Genomic DNA, 24,622 nt, shown 5'->3' on the forward strand with positions numbered 1-24,622 from the left:
CAACCGCTGATTGCACAAGGCAAGCGATGGATGCCAATTGTTTTTTTAAATATTTGCAGGATGTGGGCATTGCTGGCAATCATGGACTTATTCCCGGGCACCCTGAGAGAGTAGCAACTGATTGCCTTGTTTGACCATTTCAAAGGGGCAGTTAAGAGTCAACCCACACGTTGGTCTGGAGTCACGTGTAGGCCAGACTGAGCAAGGACGGCAGATTCCCTCTCTTGAAGGACATTAGTGAACAAAAAGGACTTTTACAACAAACTGGTAGTTTCATGATCACCATTACTGAGACCAGTTTTTCATTCCAGATTAAGTTAACTAATCTCTTCAACTGCAGTGGTGGGATTTGAACTCAAAACTCCAACTTGTTACTGCAAACCGCTTGATTGCAAAATCAGTTCCATAACCACAATCTTATATCATCAAGCTTGCAATGCTTAACCTCCCTGTTACAACCTCTTTCTGCATTACAACATTACGACCTCTTCCTCTATTACAAACTCGCCATGACAACCTATCCCCCTATGACAACCTCTTGAACACAACCTCTCCATTACAATCTCCCCATTACCGCTCCCTCTATTAGAACCTCTCCATTTCAACCTCTTCTGCTACCACTGCCTTTCTCATTCATTATCTCTCTCTCTATAAAGTGAATTGAGTATTTGAACAAATATGAAGTGGTCAGGGAGAGCCAGTGTTGTTAAGGTTAAGTCATGTTGAATTTGAACGATTAGTGATGAGGTAGATAAGGGATGAATGCCTATGGATGTTACTTATATGGACTTGCAGAGGGCATTCAATAACGATCCACTCAGGGATCATCTGGGAAAATGATAGGACACAGAATTGAAGGTAGAGTGAGAATAAAGGGCAGATTGCCAGGATGTGGCAAATGGTGTTCCCAGAAATCTGTTCTGGGGCCCAAACTATTTGCCACATTACATAACTTGGATGAAAGAATTGGGAGTTGCATCACAGAATGGTTACAGCACAGGAGGCCATTCAGCCCATCGTGTCTTTGCCAGCTCTCTGCAACAGCAACTCACCTAGTGCCATTCCTCTGCCATTTCCTGCAATTTTTTTTCCTGTTTAGACAATGATCCAATTCTCTTTTCAAAGCCCTGATTGTGGTGGAGACAGATTCACTCTCTGGTAGTGCATTCTAGACCCAAACCACTCGCTGTGTGAAAAAATCTTTCCTAATTTTCCTCAAAAATGTCACTTGTTTGGACAATCACCTTAAATTGGTGCCCTCTGGTTCTCGATCCTTCCGGCAATGGGAAGTTTCCCCCTGTCGACTCTGTCCCGAGGCCTCACGATTATGAGCACCTCCATCAAATCACCTCTCCACATTCTCTTCTCCAAGGAAAACAGCTTCTCTAGCTATGTAGCTGAAGTTCCTCATCTGGGGAACCATTCTCATGAATCTTTTCTACACCCTCTATAATGCCTTCAAATCTTTCCAAATATGTGATGAGCTAGATTTGGACACAATACTCCTGCTGCTGTATATCCAGGTTTGCAGATGCTAACAAGTTAGCAGGGGATGGTATATTGTGCACGTGGAGGCAGGAGGCCACTGGAGACATAGGTAGATCACGTGAGTGAGAGAAACTGTGTCCAGTCGAATTCAATAGGAGGTCACCCACTTCGAACCCAAGAAAGCTAAATCTATGTAGTATCTAACTGGTGAAAATAGAGAAGAAAAGCACATAGATCCAGGAGTTCGATAGACAGATCATTTAAAGCTACCAGACAGGTACAAAAAAAAATCCAAAAACAAAAAAAATGCTAATGGATGGCTTGCATCTCCAGAGGGCTAGAATACAAAGAGGAGGAAATGATGCTTCAGTTTGTATAGAGCCTTGGTCAGATCTCCTTCTAGCGTATCTACCTTTAGTTTCCTGTTTTATTCATTCGTGGGATGTGGGCATCACTGGCAAGGCCAACATTTATTTCCCATCTCTAAATGGAGAAAAACAGCGGAGGTCCAAAGAAACTTGGAAACCCAGGGACATTGATCATTAAAATGTCATGAACTTGCACAGAAGATAATCAAAAATGCTGGCCTTTATATACAGAGAATTAGAATACAAGAGGGTAGAAGTCATGCTTCAGCTATACAAAGTCCTGGTTAGACCACACGAGGAGTTACTGTGAGCAGTTCTGGGCACCACGCCTTAGAAAGGATATATTAACCTCGGAGGGAGAGCAGCATAGCTTTGCCAGAATGATATCTGGATTCCAAGGGTTAAATTACAAGGAGAGATCATACAAACTTCGAATTTAGAAGGTTAAGGGTCATTTGATCCAAGTTTTCAAGATATTAAGGGAATCGGATGGAGTGGATGGAAAGAAATTCTTTCCGCTAGCTGCGGGGGGTCTAGGACAAGGGGACATAGTCCAAAAATTGGAGCCAGACCTTTTGGGAGCAAAATTAGGAAAGAATTCTGCACGCAAAGGATTGGTAGAAATTTGGAACTCTCTTCCTTAAATGGCAATTGATGCTGGGGCAATTGTTAATTTTAAATTGGAGATTGATAGATTTTTGTTGGCCAGAGGTATGAAGGGATATGGGGCAAAGGCAGGTGTATGGAGTTGGGTCGCAGATCAGCCGTGATTTCACTGAATGTCGGGACGGGATCAAGGGGCTGAAGTGTTAGCATCTAATAGGTTGTACTTAATGAATGTTAAATACTCAGTACTTGAAGGTAATAAGGTGATGGGTGTTGATTTTTTAATTATACTCAATTGTATACAAGAAAGAGTCAGGCAGCAATGGCGGTCTTTTTGACATTCTGTTTGCAGTGTCCCTTTAAGGGGCTGCATTTTATTTTGTCCCTCCGTTTTTTTCTTAATTCAGTTCAATTAGTTTCATCAAAAGATAAGCACTGGCTATCTTAAGGGGCTGCTTCTTGAATTGTGCCTTGATTTCCTAATTTAGTTTAATTGGTTTCTCACAGCGTTGGCTGTCTGCTGTCTTAGAGGGGAGAACTCAGCTCTGTAGTGGGCAACAAACATTCTCTACCTAAGCATCCTAATCTCTTATATCCTTCACATCCAGGAGCTGGACAACATGAACGGCCTCTTTCTGTTCCAGCAGGGGTGGGCACTTGCATCTGATGGATGTGGCTGCACCCCATCTCCCAAAACCAAAAGGGCAGACAGTGGTTCTTTAACATCGATTACAGGCTAAGACGGAGATAATCTGATCATGACAGCCGCGAGGGAGTCAACAGGAAACCACTTTGGGTTCTCATGCAGATTCAGTGACTCAGAAATCACGTGTGTGTGTGTGTTTGAGTGAGACTTTGAAGCAATTACCTACCCTGAGAACAGAAGGGACTATTTGAAAAGTCCTCGGTGAAATAAACACCACTCCAAGGGGCAACAATCACCCAGCACTTAACAACCGCACAATGGGAAATTTTAAAAAGAAATAATTTTCGCTGCTTCTTTTTTTAAAATCACAAATTATTATTTTTTGGAATAAAAATATAGATTACATAAAAGAGGTGCTTCCTGTCACGCAGACATACAAAAAAAACTGGGCAATGGTGAGGAAACAGGCAGTCTGTTAAAAACTGAGACAGTCGAGACGGACAGAGGAGAACGTGGAGAGAAAGTGTTCAGGAAAGAGTCCGCTGATTGAAAAGATTGACTGGGACGTAATCTCGTGGTGTTAGTTTGGTGGTTCTACTGCAAGGTTGTCTAAAAACAGAGCTTTATTTGTGGGGAGGTGGTTTGGGGCCCTGGGCAGGGGCAGGGTGTCGGGGCGGGGGGAGGGGCGGGGGTGGAGAAAGAAAAACCGACTGCTAAGGCACCACCAGGCTGATTTCAGCAGGCTTGTTCTCCATGTTGCGGGTGGTGGTCTTGCCGTGTTGGTCGCGCAGGTGGACCCGCAGGGTGCTGTAATGGGTGAAGCGCATGTCGCAGTAGCTGCAGCAGTGGGGCGAGTCGCCGTTGTGCACGTTCATGTGGTCCTTGAGCGAGCGCTTCTGCGTGAAGGTGCGGCCGCAGATGGCGCAGCAGTACGGCTTGAAGCCGGTGTGCACGTTGATGTGCTGGGCCAGCCGCGCGTTCTTCTTGAAGACCTTGCCGCACAGCAGGCACATGTAGAGCTTGTGGACCACCATGTGGGCTGCCAGGTGCTCGCGGTGCTCGAAGGGGGCGCCGCACTCGGAGCAGAGGCCTGGGCTCCGGGCCGCCTCGCCCTCCTTGGCACCCTGCCCTAAGCCAGAGAGGGGCGCGGGGGGCGGCGGGGGCTCCTCCCCCGGCCGGTAGAAGGTTCCAGTGAAGCCGCTGCTGCGGCAGTCCTCGCTGGCTGAGCTCTCGTAGTCCTCCTCCTGGAACTCATCCGAGATCATCACCTCTGACATGTCGTAGGGGGCGCTGCTGTCGGAGTAGCCACCCGCGCCACCCCCCACAGTCGAGTGGATGCCGGGGTCGGGATCCAGGCCGTTGGCGGGCTCCGCCCCGCCACCCGTCGGCCGCCCCTTGCCTGCCCGGCCTGGGCACCCCTCCATACAGTCGGCCAACGACTCCACCTTGTGGATGCAGATGTCCTCGGCGCCGCCAAAGTCCGCCCGCTGCTCCGACTCCAGCTTCACCACATCGTCCGCTGGCGTCCTCCTTGGGCCCTTCTCCTCTGCCATACCCGTCTCCCAAGACGCCAGCCTGTCGGCGTCAGGCGCGCGCTCCGAGGAGGTGGCGATCTGCGGCGTGCAGGGCCGCTCCTCGGCCCCCTCAGCCGGGGGCACACGGGGCCCGATGCGCGGCGACAGCGACTGCCGGCACTTCTCCACCACATGCTCCATCTGGAGGCAGCTGGCCGCCGTCAGGTAGTCCAGGATGTCGTTGAAGGGGAACTCCAGCGTGCCGGTGTAGCAGGAGAGCAGGAGCCGCAGGACAATCTGGGCGCCCGTCATGGGGAAGACCTGCACCTCCTGCGAGGGGTTCATGTGGAACTGGTCGCGCAGGAAGGGCGAGCAGGCGGCCAGCACCACCCGGTGTCCCGGGAACCGCAGCTGATCTGCCACGATGGTCACATCACAGAAGCGCTCCTCCATCCTCAGCTGGTTCATCTTCTTCAGAATGGTCACCTCGTGGTTAGGGAACTGAAATCTCACCACATCGTCAGATGCCATGGCTGGGAAGCATGAACTGGAGAAGGAAAAAAATAACACAGAATGGTGCGTTAGTCAACATCCTGCAAACTTATCAAGTATATTTACATTGTCCCTAACACACAGAGAGACCTGTAAGAATCTTCCAGCTATGTTTACATAAGATATAGGAGCAGGAGCAGGCCATTAGGTCCCTTGAGCCTGCACCGCCATTCGATAAGATCATGGCTGACCTGATTTTGGCCTTAGCTCCACTTTCCTGTCTGTCCCCCAAAAATCTGTCTAACTCAGCCTTGAACGTATGCAATTGCCCAGCCTCCACTGCTCTCTGAGGATGAGAATTCCAAACCCTTTGAGTGAAGAAATTCCTCCTCATCTCAGTCTTAGATGGGAGACCCCTTATTTTGAAACTGAGCCCCGTAGTTCTAGATTCCCCCACAAGGGGAAACATCCTCTCAGCATCCACCCTGTCGAGCCCCCTCAGAATCTTATATGTTTCAATAAGATCACCTCTTATTCTTCTAAACTCCAGTGAGTATAGCACCGACCTGTTCAACCTTTCCTCATGAGACAAACCCCTTCATCCCAGGAATCAGCCCAGTGAACCTTCTTTTAATTGCTTCCAATGCAAGTATATCCCTCCTTTAGTAAGGAGAACAAAACTGCATGCAGCACCTCACACCCTTGGGAAGACAATGGTATAATGGTAACGTTACTGGACTAATCCAGAGGCCAAGTTAATGTTCTGGGGACATGGGTTCAAATCCCCCACTGCATCTGCAAGAATTGAAAGTTAGCCTCTGTAATGGTGACAAAAACCCAGCTGGTTCACTAATGCCCTTTAGGGAAGGAAACCTGCTGTCCTTACCTGGTCTGGCCTACATGCAAGTCCAGACCCACAGCAATGTGGTTGACTCTTAAACTACCCTGTGAAATGGCCCAGCAAGCCATGCAGTTCAAAGGGCAATTAGGCATCGGCAACAAATGCTGGCCTTGCCAGCGACACCTACATCCCATCAAATATTTTTTTTAAAAATCACCTCTCATTCTTCAAAACTCCAATGAGTATTGGCCCAACCTGCTCAGCATTTCTTTATAACACAACCTGTTCATCATCAGAATCAACCTAGTGAACCAGCTCTGAACTGCTTCCAATGCAAATAGGTCGCTCTTTGGGAAAGGTCACCAAAACTGTACACGGTACTCTAGGTGTGGTCTCGCCAACGTCCTGCACAGTTGTGGAAAGACTTCCCTATTTTAATACTCCATCCTCCTTGCAAGAAGAGCAAATCTTTTAAATCTTTATAAAATACCAGTTCTGCTCCTATTGGATTATCACATTCAATTTTGGGTGCCAGAATTTAGGAAGAACGTCAAGGTCTTAGGCAGCATGCAAATCTACTGGAATGTTACGGGGATCAGGGACTTCCGAGGTACTGGAGAAGCTGGGATTGTTCTCCTTATGGGAAAAAAAGGTCAAGAGGAGATTTAATAGAGGCATTCAAAATTCTGAAAGATTTTGACAGGACAGATGAGGAGAAACTGCTTCCATTGGCAGGAGGGTCGGTAACCAGCAGAACAGGTTTAAGATAAATGGCAGAAGAACCAGGGGGGAGGTGAGAATTTTTACACATTGAGTGGTAGTGGTCTGGAATGCCCTGCCTGAAAGGGCGGTGGAAGCAGATTCAATAGTAACATTGAAAAGGGAATTGGATTAACGTACAAACATACGAACTAGGAGCAGGAGTAGGCCACTCAGCCTCACCAACCTACTCCACCATTCAATAAGATCATGGCTGATATGATTGTGGTGTCAACTCTACTTTCCTGTCTCCCTCCTATATTCTTTGACTCCCTTGTTAATCAAGAGTCTATCTGACCTTGAAAACATTCAATAACCCTCACTGCTCTCTGGGGAAGAGTGTTCCACAGACTCCTGAACCTCAGAGAAAACAATTCTCTTCATTTTTGTCTTAAATAACATTCAAGTAACATTTGCCCCACACAAGTGCCAAGTAAAGACCATCTCCAACAAGAGAGAAGCTAACCATCGCTCTTTGGCATTCAATGGCATTACTGTCACTGAATCCCCCACTATCAGCATCCTGGGGGGGTTGCCATTGACCAGAATCTGAACTGGACTAACCATATAAACACTGTGACTACAACAGCAGGTCAGAGGCTAGGAATCATGCAGTGAGTAACTCATCTCCTGACTCCCCACTTGACACCATCCAGGACAAAGCACCCCATCCACAAACGTTCACTCCCTCCACCACCAGTGCACAGTAGCAGCAGTGTGTACCATCTACAAGATGCACTGCAGGAACTCACCGACGTTCCTTAGACATCACCGTCTAAACCCACAACTTCTAACATCTAGAAGGACAAGGGCAGCAGATGCATGGGAAGTTCCCCTCCAAGCCACTCACCATCCTGACTTGGAAATATATCGCTGTTCCTTCAATGTCGCTGGGTCAAAATCCTGGAGCTCTCTCCCTAACAGCACTGTAGGTGTACCTACACCACATGGACTGCAAAAGTTCAAGAAGGCAGCTCACCACCACCTTCTCAAGGGTAATTAGGGATGGGCAATAAATGCTGGCTTAGCCAGCGGCCCCCACATCCCATGAATGAGTAAAAAAATGGGACACCCCTTTTTTTTTTAAACTGTGTCCCTATTTCTTGTCTCTCCCACAAGGGGAAACATCCTCTCAGCATCCATCCTGTCAAGTCTCCTCAGGATCTTATATGTTTCAATAAGATCACCTTTCAATCTTCTAAACTCCAATGGATACAGGCCCAACCTGCCAACTTTTCCCCATAAAATACCCCCCCACCCACCCCATCCCATCCCAGGAATCAGTCGCATGAACTCAAAAACTTGAATAGGATAAATGACAGATCCTTGTGGAAAGAGTAGGTAAGACTAATTGGATTGCTCCTCCACAGGGAGTTGCAGGCCTTGTGGCACAGCGGGTAGCGTCCCTGCCCCTGAGCCAGAAGTTCCAGGTTCAAGTTCCACTCCAGGACTTGATGGCTAAGGGAAGGTGTGCTAATATCAACTTGCAAATCATTCCAACGTACATCAATGGCAGGCATGGAAGAGCGGGAGAGATTCCTGGCCAGCCATGTGGTGGAAAGAAAGTTGGAGCCTCTACCATCACTAGCTATAGCTCAGGACTACAACATGCATTTGGCCACAGGAACTCAGACTGCCTGAGTGAACTGTAACACACTACAGCCAAAGCGCCAACACCAGAACAATGGGATGAATGGCCTCTTCCTGTGCTGTTGGATTCTGTATATAGCCCCCGTGATGAGATAATAATCAAAAGAACTGGAATATTGAGTTTAACAAACTTCTCATAAAACTGCACATGAAATACAGGTCTCTCTCTCTTTTTATATCCATGCACACAACTGGAGAATCACTTCCAGTCCTACCCGATATCCGTATTGCAAGCTTCAGTTTCCGTACTGTCTCTATCTGCACCATTCTTCCCAGATTTGCTACGTTCCCTTCTCCCGTATCCCGGCTCCTTCCCCCATTCTCTGTGCTGGCATGGGCCCAATTCAAGCCAGTCTCATACCATCTGTGCGGCTCCCCAACACACCCACTGTCCCTAGTTGCCCTTGAGAAGGTAGTGGTGAGCTGCCTTCTTGAACCACTGCAGTCCATGTGGTGTGGGTACACCCACAGTATTAATTAGGGAGGGAGTTCCTGGATTTTGACCCAGCGGCAGTGAAGGAACAGCGATATGGTTCCAAGGCAGGATGGTGAGTGGCTTGGAGGGGGAACTTGCATTTAATTTATTTTTATTCGTTCATGGGGCGTGGGCATTGCTGGCCAGGCCAGCATTTAATGCCCATCCCAAATTGCCCTTGAGGTAGTGGTAGTGAGCTGCCACCTTGAACAGCTGCAGTCCCTGTGCTGTAGGTACACCCACAGTGCCGTTAGGAAATGAGTTCCTGGATTTTGGCCCAGCGATAATGAAGGAACGGCAATATCGTTCCAAGTCAGGATTTTGAGTGCCTAAGCTCGCTAACCCGCACCTACCCCCCCCCCCAACCCCCCCACCCCACATACTCTATTAGTTCCAATGTATTTTCACAGCATTGCTGATCAATTTACCAAAAGCTTTATCAAAGAGGTGGATTTTAAGTGTCTTCAAAGAGGAGAGTGAGATAGAGAAGCAGAGAGTCGAAGGGAAGGAATTCCAGAGCTCAGCACCTGGGGAAACTGTGTGGATGTACCTACACCACATGGACTGCCGCAGTTTAAGGAGGCAGCTTGCCACCACCTTCTCAAAGGATGGGCAACAAATGCTGGGTTTGCCAGCAACATCCATATGCCATGAAAGAACGAAAAGGCAGCTGAGGGCACAGCCACCAATGGTGGAGCAAATGTAAATCGGAGATGCACAAGAGGCCACAATTAGAGGAGTGCAGATATCTTGGAGGGTTTGGAGGAGATTAGAGAGAGAGGGAGGGTGAGACCAAGGAGCGGTTTGAAAACACGAATGAGAATTTTTACAATCAACACATTTCTTGACCGGGAACCAGGGCTGGCCAGTGAGCACAGGGTGATGGGGGAACGGGACTTGCTACGAGTTCGGACACGGGCTGCATTCGAAGATTTGAGGTGACCGGTCAGCAGAAGCCGAGAGGTGGGTCCCCTTCCCTTCCCTTGCCCTGGGCAACAGAGTGGCTCTACCAACATAGGGTCAGGCAACCCGATCACTTGCCCAATAACACAAAGGGTCAAACCGCAAGCTCACTCCGGACAGGGAGAATCTCACCCGTGGGTGTAACCTCAACATCCTCCATCACCCCATCTCCCACCCAGAGGAAGGGGGTGCAAGTGTACATGGCAGCTCAATGGGCCCACCCAGAGCTCATGAAGGGGGCGAGACGGTATGAAATATTTTGGAGGTTAAGTTTTTTGAGGGGTTTACGGTTGAGGATTGGGGGCTTGGGGTTGAGGATTGGGGGGGGGGGGTTTGGGGTTGAGGATTTGGGGGGGGGTTTGGGGTTGAGGATTGGGGGGTTTGGGGTTGAGGATTGTGGGGTTTGGGGTTGAGGATTGGGGGGGTTTGGGGTTGAGGATTGGGGGGTTTGGGGTGGAGGATTGGGGGGGTTGGGGTTGAGGATTGGGGGGTTTGGGGTTGAGGATTGGGGGGTTTGGGGTTGAGGATTGGGGGGGTTTGGGGTTGAGGATTGGGGGGGTTTGGGGTTGAGGATTGGGGGGGTTTGGGGTTGAGGATTGGGGGGGTTTGGGGTTGAGAATTGGGGGGTTTGGGGTTGAGGATTGGGGGGTTTGGGGTTGAGGATTGGGGGGGTTTGGGGTTGAGGATTGGGGGGGTTTGGGGTTGAGGATTGGGGGGGTTTGGGGTTGAGGATTGGGGGGGTTTGGGGTTGAGGATTGGGGGGGTTTGGGGTTGAGGATTGGGGGGGTTTGGGGTTGAGAATTGGGGGGTTTGGGGTTGAGGATTGGGGGGGTTTGGGGTTGAGGATTGGGGGGGTTTGGGGTTGAGGATTGGGGGGGTTTGGGGTTGAGGATTGGGGGGGGTTTGGGGTTGAGGATTGGGGGGGGGTTTGGGGTTGAGGATTGGGGGGGTTGGGGTTGAGGATTGGGGGGGTAGGGGTTGAGGATTGGGGGGGGTTTGGGGTTGAAGATTGGGGGGTTTGGGGTTGAGGATTGGGGGGGGTTTGGGGTTGAGGATTGGGGAGTTTGGGGTTGAGGATTGGGGGGGTTTGGGGTGAGGATTGGGGGGGTTTGGGGTGAGGATTGGGGGGGTTTGGGGTGAGGATTGGGGGGGTTTGGGGTGAGGATTGGGGGGGTTTGGGGTTGAGGATTGGGGAGTTTGGGGTTGAGGATTGGGGGGGTTTGGGGTGAGGATTGGGGAGTTTGGGGTTGAGGATTGGGGGGGTTTGGGGTGAGGATTGGGGGGGTTTGGGGTGAGGATTGGGGGGGTTTGGGGTGAGGATTGGGGGTGTTTTGGGGTGAGGATTGGGGGGGTTTGGGGTGAGGATTGGGGGGGTTGGGATGGGGTTTTTGGGGCAGTTTGAAGGGTTAATTTAGGGTTGGGGGTTAGGGTTTTTCTTGAGGGGGTTTGGGGCTCAGGATTTTGGGGGTTAGGATGAGGGTCGGGGATTTGGGGAGTGTCTGGCTGGGTGGGTGTCTGGGTAGGTGTCTGTCTGGCTGGGTGTCTGGCTGGGTGTCTGGGTAGGTGTCTGGCTGGCTGGGTGTCTGGTCGGTCTGGTCTCTCCCCTCCCGGATCCGTAGCGGCCCCTCCGGCCTCTTCCCCGTCCGCCGGGGCGAACCTCCGACTCGAGCTCCGGGGCTGCGGCCTAGGCTGGTGCGGGCGGCGGGGTTTCCCGGCCGCAGAGTGGGGGGCGGGGGGGATGGTGTTGGGTGAAGGAGGTGAAGCCCCGGGTCTCCCTCCCGGTCTTTTCCCCAGCCCCTCACCCCCGGGACTCACCCGGCTCCCGGGCTCCGAGTTGCCGCAGTTCTCGGCGGGTGGCCGACCGAAACCCCGGGCCCCCAAACTCCCGGCGACAGAGGGGGAGGGCCGACCAGCCGCAGCCCCGGAGTTTCCACCGACTGGCACTGGATCTTTCTGTCACTGACTGGAGCATTCGATCTTTTGTCACTGGATCTCACTGTCACTTGATCTCCATGTCACTAGAATCCTCTGGCAGTCGATCTACTGTCGCTGGCACTCGATCTCTCTAGCACTCTTTCTCCAGCTCTCTCTGCCACATTCTCTCTACATGGGTAGCTCTGGCATTCGGCCACAGGATCTCTTTGTCACTGCATCTCTGTCACTGGAACCCTTTGGCATTCAATCTGCTGGCAGTGAAGATCTCTGTCACTTGATCTGTCACTCAGTCTCTCTGGCACTGGATCACTTGCTACTTCTCTCTGCTACTTTATCACTGGGTGGCCATGGAATTTGGCGACAGTGGCACTGGATCTCTCTGGCACTCCATCTCTCTAACATTCAATCCCTTTATGTTGCATTGGCACTGGATGTATCCATCAGTGGATGTCTTTATCATTTTACAACTAGGTGACTCTGGCAGATAGAAACTAGGAGCAGGAGTAGGCTATTCGGCCCTCCAAGCCTGCTCCGCCATTCAATATGACCATGGCTGATCCTCTATCTCAATGTCATATTCCCGCTTTCTCTCCATATGCATTGATACCCCTAATATCCAAACATTTATCAATACTTGGTGACCCGGCCTCCACAGCCTTCTGTGGTAGAGAATTTCACAGGTTGACCACCCTCTGAGTGAAGAAACTCCCCCCATCCCATGTGCTTTAATTTTGCCAATTAGCCTCTTATGTGGGACCTTATCAAAAGTCTTCTTGAAATCCAAATACACCACATCCACTGGTTCTGCCTTATCTATTCGACTAGTTACATCCTCTAAAAACTCCAGGAGATTAGTTAAGCATGATTTCCCTTTCATAAACCCATGCTGACTTTGTCTAATCCCGTTAATGCTTTCCAAGTGTTCTGTCAGCACGTCTTTATAATGAACTCTAGCATTTTCCCCACTACTGGTGTTAGGCCAACTGGTCTGTAATTCTCTGTTTTTTCTCTCCCTCCTTTTTTAAATAGTGGGGTTACATTTGCCACCCTCCAATCTGTAGGAACTGTTCCAGAGTCTATAGAATTTTGGAAGATGACCACCAATGCATCCAATATTTCCAGGGCCACTTCCTTTAGTGTTCTGGGGTGGAGATTATCAAATCCTGGGGATTTTTCAGCCTTTAACCCCATTAATTTCTCTAGCACCATTTTTTTTACTAATACTGATTTTCTTCAATTTCTCCCTCTCACTAGACCCTTGATTCCCTAACATTTCTGGAAAATTATTTGTGTCCTCTTTTGTGAAGACAGAACCAAAATGTGTGTTCAATTCTCCTGACATTTCTTTATTCCTCATTATAATTTTTCCCATTTCTGACTGTAAGGGACCTATGTTTGTCTTTGCTAATCTTTTACTCTTCACATATTTATAGAAGGTTTTACAGTCAGTTTTTATGTTCCTTGCAAGTTACTCTCATACTCCATTTTCTCCTTCTTGATCAATCTTTTTGTCCATTTTTGCTGAATTCTAAACTGCTCCCAATCCTCAGGCTTTCTGCTTTTTCTGGCAATTTTATATGTCTCCTCTTTGGATGTAATACTTTCCCTAATTTCTTTTGTAAGTCATGGTTGGGCCACTTTTCCTGTTTTATTTTTGTGCCAGGCAGGAATGAATAATTGTTGTAATTCATGCATATGTTCCTTAAATATTAGCCAGTGTCTATCCACTGTCAACCCTTTTAGTAGGGTTCCCCAATCCACCATTAGCAACTCACGCCTCATACCCTCGTAATTCCCTTTATTTAGATTCAGGACCCTAGTTACAGACTCAACTTCTTCGCTCTCCATCCTAATGAACAATTCTATCATTTAATGCAAAAACAAAAATAGCTGGAAAAGCTCAGCAGGTCTGACAGCATCTGTGGAGAGGAAGACAGAGTTAATGTTTCGAGTCTGTATAGCTCTGTCTTCCTCTCCGCAGATGCTGTCAGACCTGCTGAGCTTTTCCAGCTATTTTTGTTTTTGTTTCAGATTTCCAGCATCCGCAGTATTTTGCTTTTATCTATCATTTTATGGCTGCTCTTCCCCAAGGGACCCTGCACAACAAGATTGTGAATTAATCCTTTCTCATTGCACAATACCCAGTCTAGGATAGCCTGCTGTCTAGCTGGTTCCTCAACTTATTGGTCTAAAAAACCATTATGTGCACACTCCAGGAAATCCTCCTCCACAGTGTTATTGCTAGTTTGGTTTGTCCAATCTATATGTAGATTAAAGTCGCCATGATTAAAGTTGTACCCTTATTGCGTGTGTCTCTAATTTTCTGCTTAATGCCTTCCCTTACATCTCCATTCCTGTTTGGGGGCCTATAGCCAACCCCCACCAACGTTTTCCACTCAAATAGATTCCACATCATGATTTTCCAAGCTAATATACTTCCTCACTATTGCATTGATTTCCTCCTTTACTAGCAATGCTCCCCCACCTCCTTTCCCTATCTGTCTTTCCTTCCTAAGTATTGGATACCCCTGGGTGTTCGGTTCCCATTCTTGGTCACCCTGCAGCCATGTCTCCGTAATTGCAACTATATCATAACCGTTTACATCTAAATGCACTTAGTTCATCTACCTTATTGCGAATGCTCCACGCATTCAGATACAATGCCTTTAGACTTGTCTCTTGAACCTTGTTAGTCATCTTAGCTTTATTTTGCACCATGACCCAATTTGTTTTACGCCCTTGTTTTTTCTGCCTTCCATTTTTGCTTCTTATTTTTGTCTTTTATTTCTATCCTTGTTTCCCCCTCCTCTGTCGCCCTGCTCAGGTTCCCAACCCCCTGCCATTCTAGTTTAAACCCTCCCCGACTGCACCAACAAACAGCCCCCCCACCGAGGACATTGGTCCTGGTCCTGCCCAGGTGCAACCCGTCCTGTTTGTACTGGTCCCACCTACCCCAGAACCGGTCCCAATGTCCCAGGAATCTGAATCCCTCCAAAGTGCCATTTCTTCAGCCACGTATTCATCTGATATATCCTTTTGTTTCTACTCTCGCTAGTACATGGCACTGGTAGTAATCCTGAGATTACTACCTTTGAGGTCCTACTTTTCAGTTTACATCCTAACTCCCTATATTCAGCTTGTAGGACCTCATCCCATTTTTTCGTTGGTGCCAATATGTACAACGACCACTGCCTGTCATCCTCCCCCTTCAGAATGCTCTGCAGCCTCTCCGAGACATCTTTGACCTTGGCACCAGGGAGGTAACATACCATCCTGGAGTCTATTTTGCAGCCGCAGAAATGTTTGTCTGTTCCCCTTAGTATTGAATCCCCTATCACTATAGCCCTGCTACTCTTTTTCCTCATCTCTTGTCCAGCAGAGCCACCCGTGGTGCCATGGACTTGGCTGCCGCTGCTTTCCCCTGGGAAGCCATCTCCCCCAACAGTATTCAAAATGGTATATCTGTTAGAGGATCCTGTTCCCACACTGACACCAGGTGGCTCCAGCACTCAATCCCTCTGGTTCTGAATCACTCTGGCACTTGATCCCTCTGTCACACTGGAACTGGATAGATCTAGCACTTGAGCTTTCCAACACTCCTGCACTGGGTGGTTCCAGTGCTTGGCACATGATCCGTTTAGTGCAGAGCCATTTCAAATTGGATATGTCTGGTACTTGACACTGCATTCTACTGGCAACATTTCAACCCACACAATTCAGCAAAGATTTAGCCAACAAACCCACCTGTTGATTGTATTTTCATCCAACCCCTGACCAATTATCAAATTGGTAAATTTATGTTTCAGTAATTATTGTTAGATTAAAAGTTCTTTTAGTTGTTAAAATGGCAAGATGTGTTATTGGACTCCATGAATGAACTCTATCAGTAGTAGTCACAGCATCAGTCTTGGCTCAATTGCTGACAGACTTCACTCCAAGTTGCTGACTCATGGGTTTGAACCACAATTCCAGGAATTTAACACATCACAGAGGGAGGCACTGTATTGGTAACAATCCTGTTCTCACCATGTATGAGGTTAGTAACAATCCTGTTCTCACCATGTTTGAGGTTAGTAACAATCCTGTTCTCACCATGTTTGAGATCAGTAACAATCCTGTTCAGTTTCTGATAGTAGTAAGAATCCTTTTCTCACCGTGTTTGAAATGAGTAACAATCCAGTTCTCAACGTGTTTGAGATTAGTAACAATCCTGTTCTCACCATGTTTCAGGTTAGTAACAATCCTGTTCCGTGTCTGAGATCAGTAACAATCCTGTCCTCACCGTGTTTGAGATTAGTAACAATCCTGTTCTCACTGAGTTTGAGGTCAGTAACAATCCTATTCCATGTCTGAGATTAGTAACAATCGTGTTCTCACTGTGTTTGAGATTACAGAATCACAGAGTGCAGAAGAGGCCCTTTGGCCCATCGAGTCTGCACCGACACATGAGAAACACCTGACCTACCTACCTAATCCCATTTACCAGCACTTGGCCCATAGCCTTGAATGTTATGACGTGCCAAGTGCTCATCCAGGTATTTTTTAAAGGATGTGAGGCAACCCGCCTCCACCACCCTCCCAGGCAACGTATTCCAGACTGTCACCACCCTCTGGGTAAAAAAGTTTTTCCTCACATCCCCCCTAAACCTCCTGCCCCTCACCTTGAACTTATGTCTCCTCGTGACTGACCCTTCAACTAGGAAGAAGAGCTGCTCCCTATCCACCCTGTCCATGCCCCTCATAATCTTGTACACCTCGATCAGGTCGCCCCTCAGTCTTCTCTGCTCCAACAAAAACAACCCAAGTCTATCCAACCTCTCTTCATAACTTTTCATCCCAGGCAACATACTGGTGAATCTCCTCTGCACCCCCTCCAGTGCAATCACATCCTTCCTATAATGTGGCAACCAGAACTGCACACAGTACTCCAGCTGTGGCCTCACCAAGGTTCTATACAACTCCAACATGACCTCCTTACTTTTGTAATCTATGCCTCGATTGATAAAGGCAAGTGTTCCATATGCCTTTTTCACCACTCCACTAACATGCCCCTTCACCTTCAGAGATCTATGGACACACACGCCAAGGTCCCTTTGTTCCTCAGAACTTCCTAGTGTCATGCCGTTCATTGAATACTTCCTTGTCAAATTACTCCTTCCAAAGTGTATCATCTCACACTTTTCAGGGTTAAATTCCATCGGCCACTTATCTGCCCATTTGACCATCCCGTCTAGATCTTCCTGTAGCCCAAGACATTCAACCTCACTGTTAGCCACCTGGCCAATCTTTGTGTCATCAGCAAACTTACTAATCCTACCCCTCACATAGTCATCTATGTCGTTTCTATAAATGACGAATAATAAGGGACCCAGCATAGATCCCTGTGGTACACCACTGGACACTGGCTTCCAGTCACTAAAGCAGCCTTCTGTCATCACCCTCTGTCTCCTACAACTAAGCCAATTTTGAATCCACCTTCTCAAATTACCCTGTACCCCATGTGCATTTGCCTTCTTTATAAGTCTCCCATGTGGGACCTTGTCAAAGGCTTTGCTGAAATCCATATAAACTACATCAACTGCACAATCCTGTTGCGTGTCTGATATTAGTAACAATCCTGTTCTCACCATGTTTGAGATTAATAACAATCCTGTTCCCGCCATGTCCGAGATTAATAACAATCCTATCTGCGTCTGAGATGAGGGAGAATCCACTTTACATGTTTGAGATTTGTCACAATCTTTGAGAATAGTAACAATCCTGTTCCCATTGTGTTTGAGATTAGTTGTGTCTGAGATTAGTAACAATCCTATTTCCTTATCTGAGATTATTAAAAATCCTGTTCTCACCATGTTTGAGATTAGTAACAATCCTGTCCCCCCACAACCTTTCTGAGATTAGTAACAATCCTGTTCTTTTTTCTGAGATTAGTAACAGTCCTGTTCCCATCGTGTTTGAGATTAGTAACAATCCTTTTTCTGTGTTTGAAATTAGTAACAATCCTGTTCCATGTTTGAGATTAGTAACAATCCTGTTCCCATCGTGTTTTAGATTAGAAACAATCCTGTTCTCACCATGTCTGAGATTAGTAACAATCCTGTTCTGTGTCTGAAATCAGTAACAATCCCCTTCCCACCGTGTTTGAGATTAGTAACAATCCTGTTCCATGTCTGAGATTAGTAGCAATCCTGTTCCCACCGTGTTTGAGATCAGTAACAATCCTGTTGTCACCGTGTTTGAGATTAGTAACAATCCTATTCCGCCTTTGAAATTAATAACAATCTTGTTCTCACCGTGTCTGAGATCAGTAACAATCCTGTTCCCACCATGTTCGAAATCAGCAACAATCCTGTTCCCAAGTCTGAGATTAGTAATGATCCTGTTCTATGTCTGAGGTTAGTAACAATCCTGCTCCGTGTCTGAGATTAGTAGCAATCCTGTTGCCACAGTATTTTAGATTAATAACAACCCTGTCCCCTCTCCGTCTGAGATTAGTAACAATCCTGCTTCCCCTGCATCTGAGATTAGTAACAATCCTGTTTCCCACCGCCATGTTTGAGATTAGTAACAATCCTGTTCCCACAGTATTTGAGATTAGTTATGATCCTGTTCCCACAGTATTTGAGATTAGTAACAATCCTGTCCCCCCTCTATCTAAGATTAGTTATGATCCTGTTCCCACAGTATTTGAGATTAGTAACAATCCTGTTCTTCCCCCCATGTCTGAGGTTAGTAAACATGCGTGATGACAAAGTTATCAGGCAATAAGAGGGATTATGAAATTTGATTTTATTCGATAAACTGTCAAAGATCGTGCCCAATATTATCATCAGAGCTGAAATGAATAACCACCACAAAATTGCCTAAAAACTACACATTTAATCTTTTAAATGTAAAAAGAGTTATTGAGAGCTCAACATGCAAAACACAAGTTCACTAGATGGATTTGCAGTGTTACTGGGAGCACACAGTTCATTCTCAGCAAGGAGGGCAGCAGAACAGACCTGGTCCGATACTGACCAGGGTCAGTTACCTGCTCAACTCTCATTGGAAACTGATTTAGCCACAGGAAAGCAGGGGAGTTACGCTCAGCCTGTATTAAATGCAGGTTGGGCCCCAGCTGGGGGATTGTGCCCAGCTCTGAGCCCTGCACTCTGGGAAGGATATCAAGGCCTTGGGGAGGTTGCGGAGGAGATTTACGAGAATCCCAGGGATGAGGAGCTTCAGTTGCGTGGAGAAGCTGGGGCTGTTCACCTCGAAGCAGAGAAGGTTAAGCGGAGATTGAATAGAGGCGTGCAAAATCGCGAATGGTTCTGTTTCAGAGTAACCGAGAAACTGTTTTCAGTGGCAGGAGCGTCGGTAGCTGGTGGAGACAGGTTTGAGGTAATTGGCAGAAGAGCCAGAGGTGACATGAGGAAATGTTACTTCAGGCAGCGAGTTGTTGTGACCTGGAATGCACGGCCCAAGTGGGTGGTGGAAGGAGATTCAATAATTTAGAAAAGAGAATTTGATTCTATAACATTTAAAAAGTATTTGGATCTGCACGTGGTGCTGTAACCCACGTGGCTACAGAGCAAGAGCTGGGAAGTGGGGTTTGGCTGGATGGCTAGGAGCCCACATCACAGAATTTTAACAGCACAGGAGGCCATTCGGCCCATCGTGTCTGCACATGATGGACTGAATGCCAACCTTCCATGCTGTAAATGTCTATGCTTTCTGTGAATAAGGAAAAACAGAAGAATGACGGGGAAAGAGCAGGGGAGCGGGATTAATTGGGTAGTTCTACCGAAGGAGAACTAGCAGAGCCACGATGGACCAAATGGCCTCCCGTTCTGTCTGATTCTACCGGCTGTGGTGTGGCTCTGGATTCGATTGATCAGCGCGTCACAAAGCCTCAGTGGCTGTGGGAGACCTCCAGGAGAGTCCATTGATTGTAACGGGCTGGAGGTTCTCATCCTCAGAGCCCTGGGGAGCAAATCGCAGTGGCAACTTCAGGGGTGTGGGAGGGGACCGGGCAGCAAGTGACCTCTGCCCATCACCTGTGCCCAAATCAATAGGGCAGTTGAAGAGGGAAAAGGGCGAAGGTGGCAGAGAGAGAGAGGGAGAGGGTGCTTGTGTTTAGTGGGGTGGGGAATTTACAGTTGGCGTTTGTGGGGCATGTCTGTTGTCAGCGAGTCAAGGATGCCCCTCCTCCTCTCTCTCGCCCGCGCCCCCCACCCCCTCACACAGGCTAGGGCACCACCACATTGATCTCGGCCAGCTTGCTCTCGGTGGAGTTCTTGCCGGTGGTCTTGCCGTGCTGGTCGCGCAGGTGGACCCGCAGGGTGTTGTAGTGGGTGAAGCGCATGTCGCAGTAGTTGCAGCAGTGGGGCGAGTCTCCGCTGTGCACGTTCATGTGGTCCTTGAGTGAGCGGTTCTGGGTGAAGGTCTTGCCGCAGATGGCGCAGCAGTACGGCTTGAAGCCGGTGTGCACGTTGATGTGCTGGGCCAGCCGCGCGTTCTTCTTGAAGACCTTGCCGCACAGCAGGCACATGTAGAGCTTGTGGACCACCATGTGGGCTGCCAGGTGCTCGCGGTGCTCGAAGGGGGCGCCGCACTCGGAGCAGCGCACCGGCTCCGGGCGCCCAGGCACCTCCCCCCTGGCGCCCGCGGGCGGCGGCGGCGGCTCTTCCCCCGGCCGGTAGAAGCCACCATAGAAGCCGCCGCTGCGGCACTCCTCGCTGGCCGAGCTCTCGTAGTCCTCCTCCTCCTGCAGCTCCTCCTGCACCACCACAAAGCCCTCGTCCTCCATCCCCTCGGCTTTGGCACGCTCCGGGTAGCCCGAGGCGCCTGGCCCCTCGCAGCCCCGGCTGCCCTCTACCGTGGAGTGGATGCGGCAGTCAGTCTCCAGGTAGGCAGCCGCGCCTTCCTGCTCGCCGGGGAGAGCTGGGTGGGCTGGATCGGACTCCACCTTCACCGGCTCGCCTCCGGCCACCACGCCCTTGCCGGCTGGCCAGCCGGGCAGGCTCTCGGGCTCGGGCCGCTCCGAGGAGCTGGCGATCTGCGGGGTGCCTGGACGCCCCTCCCCTTCCCCCTCCTCGGTGATCAGCGAGGCCACACAGGGCGACAGCGACTGCCGGCACTTCTCCACCACGTGCTCCATCTGGAGGCAGCTGGCGGCAGTCAGGTAGTCCACGATGTCACGGAAGGGGAACTCCAGCCTCCCAGTGTAGCACGAGAGCAGCAGCTGCAGGACCACCTCCGAGGCGGCCATGGGGAAGACCTGCACCTCCTGCGAGGGGTTCATGTGGAAGCGGTCCCTCAGGAAGGGCGAGCAGGCCGCCAGCACCACCCGGTGTCCCGGGAACCGCAGCCCCCCCACCAGGATGGTCACGTCGCAGAACCACTCCTCCAAACGCAGCTCGTTCATCTTCTTCATCGTTACCCCATCGTGCTCAGGGAATTGGAACTGCAGCAGCTTCCCAGTCGCCATTGCTCTCCCGGCTGAAAGGGAAAAGATAGATCGAAGCTTTAGGATGTCCTTATGTTGTACTGTTGCTGCACAAATCCAACTGACTGGATAAAAATACTGCTGCAACGCTGAGGTGTGAGTTGATGCACAGTGAGAGGACAGTGTAGAGGGAGCTTTATTCTGTATCTAACCCCGTGCTGCACCTGCCCTGGGAGTGTTTGATGGGGACAATGTAGAGGGAGCTTTACTCTGTATCTAACCCGTGCTGCACCTGCCCTGGGAGTGTTTGATGGGGACAGTGTAGAAGGAGCTTTACTCTGTATCTAACCCGTGCTGCACCTGCCCTGGGAGTGTTTGATGGGGACAGTGTAGAGGGAGCTTTACTCTGTATCTAACCCGTGCTGTACCTGTCCTGGGAGTGTTGGATAGGGACAGTGTAGAGGGAGCTTTACTCTGTATCTAACCCCGTGCTGTACCGTCCTGGGAGTGTTTGATAGGACAGTGTAGAAGGAGCTTTACTCTGTATCTAACCCGTGCTGCACCTGCCCTGGGAGTGTTTGATGGGGACAGTGTAGAAGGAGCTTTACTCTGTATCTAACCTGTGCTGCACCTGTCCTGGGAGTGTTGGATGGGGACAGTGTAGAAGGAGCTTTACTCTGTATCTAACCTGTGCTGCACCTGCCCTGGGAGTGTTTGATGGGAACAGTGTAGAAGGAGCTTTACCCTGTATCTAACCCGTGCTGCACCTGCCCTGGGAGTGTTTGATGGGGACAATGTAGAAGGAGCTTTACTCTGTATCTAACCCGTGCTGCACCTGCCCTGGGAGTGTTTGATGGGGACAATGTAGAAGGAGCTTTACCCTGTATCTAACTCCATGCTGTACCTATGTTCAGGGAACAGTTGAGACAGAGGTCTGTATCGAATCCCTGAGGTCTGATAGCATGGACACAAGTGTAGCTGTTGTAATGCAGGCAAACACAGAAGCCAATGCACAGTAAGATCCCACAAACAGCAAATGAGATCATGGTTTTTTTTTTTCTTTTCATCAGCCAGCTCCCTTGCTGGTTTTTTAATAGTGCGCGTGCGATCAATAACATTTCACCTGAGAGGGCAGGTGGGGCAAAGATTTTAACTTCGGGGTTCCGCCTGACACAGGGTGAAGGAAAACTGAAGTAAACAACCCGAGGCGGGGGAAGGGCCAATCCAGCAAACGAGGGTCGCCAAAAATCCACTCAACGCGTTTTGATCAATGCCGCCTCCCCATGCCGAGCAGCCTTCAGAGCCATTTCTTCCATCGAGCCGCCTCACCCGGGAAATCCACGCCAGGTAATTAAAGAAAACACTCAGAGAGAAGCGGCGAGCAACCGAGCTGAACCCTCAGCAAATGAATTCCCTACCCCCTTGCACCACACAGGTGGCAGTGCCCCTTTAATTAAAGGGACCAGCAATAGCAGCTCCTTCATCCCAATCTTCCTGCACCTCAGCTAAAGGGTGGCGCTGCCCCTTTAAGAAACCAACATTTAAAGGGACCAGCAACCGACTTCCCAACCGTCCCCCAATAAACCGCCTGCCGATTGGGGAGGTGTTCGGTCCCTTTAAGAAAGGGTGGATTAAAGGAATGGGCGCCTCCCGAAGGCTGGGAGGGAGAAGCTGAAGTGTCCGTGCCCGGGTCTCCCCTCCACCTCCCCTTCCACCCGCTCCCCCCTCCCCGGTCTCCCCCCGGACTCACCGGGCGGAGCGGCAGCGGTTCCGACGTTGCTGCAGTCTCCGACGGGTGGCCGACCGAAACACCGCGGACGCACCCCCAACCCCCCCAAGCTTCCAGCGGCCTGGCGGGCCGACCAGCCGCAGCTCCGGAGTTTCCAACCAGAAGGACAAAAAAACCCAGTCAAACTTGGGGAATGGCTGATATTGGGTCCGAACTGGAGTTCCATATTTAGAAGGTATACAAGACCAGTTCGGACCAGTACCTGTCATTTCCCAAGTTTTACTGGCTTTCCCTTCCTCTCCCCTCCTCTTTCCCCCGACTCCAGACCCCACCTGCACACCAAATAGGACATATCGGCGGAGGGGATGCCCAAACCTGAAAAAAAATGGCCAAATCAACCCCCCACACCAATCACCGCAACCTGTTGTGATCAATTTTTCAATTGCTTGCTGGCACAGAACTTGAACCAGGACGCCGTTTAAAAATTAAGGGTCTCCCGTTTAAGACTGAGATGAGGAGGGTTGTTAGTCTGTGCAATTCTCTTCCCCAGAGCTAAAGCAATAGATGCTGGGTCATTGAATGTTTTTAAGGTTAAGTTAGTTAGATTCTTGTCTAACAAGGGAGTGAGTCAAAGGTTATCGGGCGTAGACAGGAAAGTAGAGTTAAGGCCACAATGAGATCAGCCATGATCTTATATGGCCGAGCAGGCTCAAGGGGCCGAATGGCCTACTCCTGCTCCTAATTCATATGTATGTGTGAATGTTCCTGTGAGTTGACTTGCCAACCAGTCAGCACCCCTTTTCTAATAAAAACAGAAAGTGCCGGAATAACTTTGCAGGTCTGGCAGCATCTGTGGAGAGAGATAAACAGGGTTAACATTTCGAGTGCAATATGACTTCTTCGGAACTGGCTTGTAGTTCCGATGAACAGTCATATTGGTCTCAGAAGGTTAACTCTGTTTTTCTCTCTCCACAGATGCTGCCAGGCCTGCAGAGTTCTTCCAGCACTTTCTGTTTTTATTTCAGACCTCAAGCATTCGCAGTATTTTGCTTTTATTTTGGCACCCCTTTCCTCCTGTAATATAAATAGCTGTGATCCTTTGAAATTTGGCATTCTTGCATCTGTCCAGATGAGTGCAAGATGAAAACCTTTGGTCGAGTCTCTCTCTTTTAAGAAATTATTTGCATTTCTCCAATGGTCAGTATTTGATTGTGTCTGTCTGTTGCCTGATTCTGTCTTTAACTCCTCTCAGGTAACACAGTCACGTGTGAAATTAATGTTGTAAGGGGCTTAACTATAGCTGACACTGTCTGCGGCAGTAGTAGTGTGGCTAAGCGTGTCAGCTCTTCGGCTGGGTGAATCTGCGAGGTCCTTTAGCTTGAAGTTGGACTGATGAAGATGAACTAACTGACCATCTGGAGATGTGTAGAGATCGGTGAGCAGATGCTGACGTGGTTAACAATATAGTCAGCGCTTTGTGATCGGTTTGGAACTTCACATATAGTCAAAAATTGAACAATTGAACACTACACCACTCAACCACCCGCCCTACCATAACCTGCACCTAATGAGAACCCTGTCGTTTTGGTTAAAAATTTGGATCCCTTTGGATCATTGCCGTTCACATCGATCCCAAGTCCCAAATCGGTGTTCAGATGAACTCTCAACCCATGATCCCAGTGTGGACCACACACAAGGTTGCTCACTGATATCACATGGCAAGACA

At 49.1% G+C, this 24,622-nt stretch overlaps 2 protein-coding genes across 4 annotated transcripts; both read right to left on the reverse strand.

Moving 5' to 3' along the window:
- Positions 1-2,006: 2,006 nt before the first annotated feature.
- On the reverse strand, positions 2,007-11,894 carry LOC144695665 (zinc finger and BTB domain-containing protein 26-like). Its single transcript, XM_078566590.1, has 2 exons — positions 11,618-11,894; positions 2,007-5,169 (listed from the first exon to the last, which is right to left on the reverse strand). The coding sequence occupies exon 2, from the start codon at positions 5,151-5,153 to the stop codon at positions 3,822-3,824; it is 1,332 nt and encodes a 443-aa protein (XP_078422716.1). The 5' UTR covers positions 5,154-5,169; positions 11,618-11,894; the 3' UTR covers positions 2,007-3,821.
- A 6,617-nt stretch (positions 11,895-18,511) lies between these two features.
- LOC144695649 (zinc finger and BTB domain-containing protein 26-like) lies at positions 18,512-22,988 on the reverse strand. 3 transcript variants are annotated; one of them, XM_078566559.1, is made up of 2 exons: positions 22,918-22,988; positions 18,512-21,220 (listed from the first exon to the last, which is right to left on the reverse strand). In XM_078566559.1, exon 2 carries the CDS (start codon positions 21,207-21,209, stop codon positions 19,968-19,970), a length of 1,242 nt encoding a protein of 413 aa, XP_078422685.1. In that variant the 5' UTR covers positions 21,210-21,220; positions 22,918-22,988; the 3' UTR covers positions 18,512-19,967. The 3 variants fall into 3 exon arrangements, with proteins under 3 accessions (XP_078422685.1, XP_078422687.1, XP_078422686.1); XM_078566561.1 differs by lacking the exon at positions 22,918-22,988 and adding an exon at positions 22,497-22,828; XM_078566560.1 differs by lacking the exon at positions 22,918-22,988 and adding an exon at positions 22,291-22,428.
- Between the last annotated feature and the right edge of the window lie 1,634 nt (positions 22,989-24,622).

This window comes from Cetorhinus maximus, chromosome 21 (genome assembly GCF_964194155.1).
Source record: "Cetorhinus maximus chromosome 21, sCetMax3.hap1.1, whole genome shotgun sequence".
Taxonomy (NCBI): domain Eukaryota; kingdom Metazoa; phylum Chordata; class Chondrichthyes; order Lamniformes; family Cetorhinidae; genus Cetorhinus; species Cetorhinus maximus.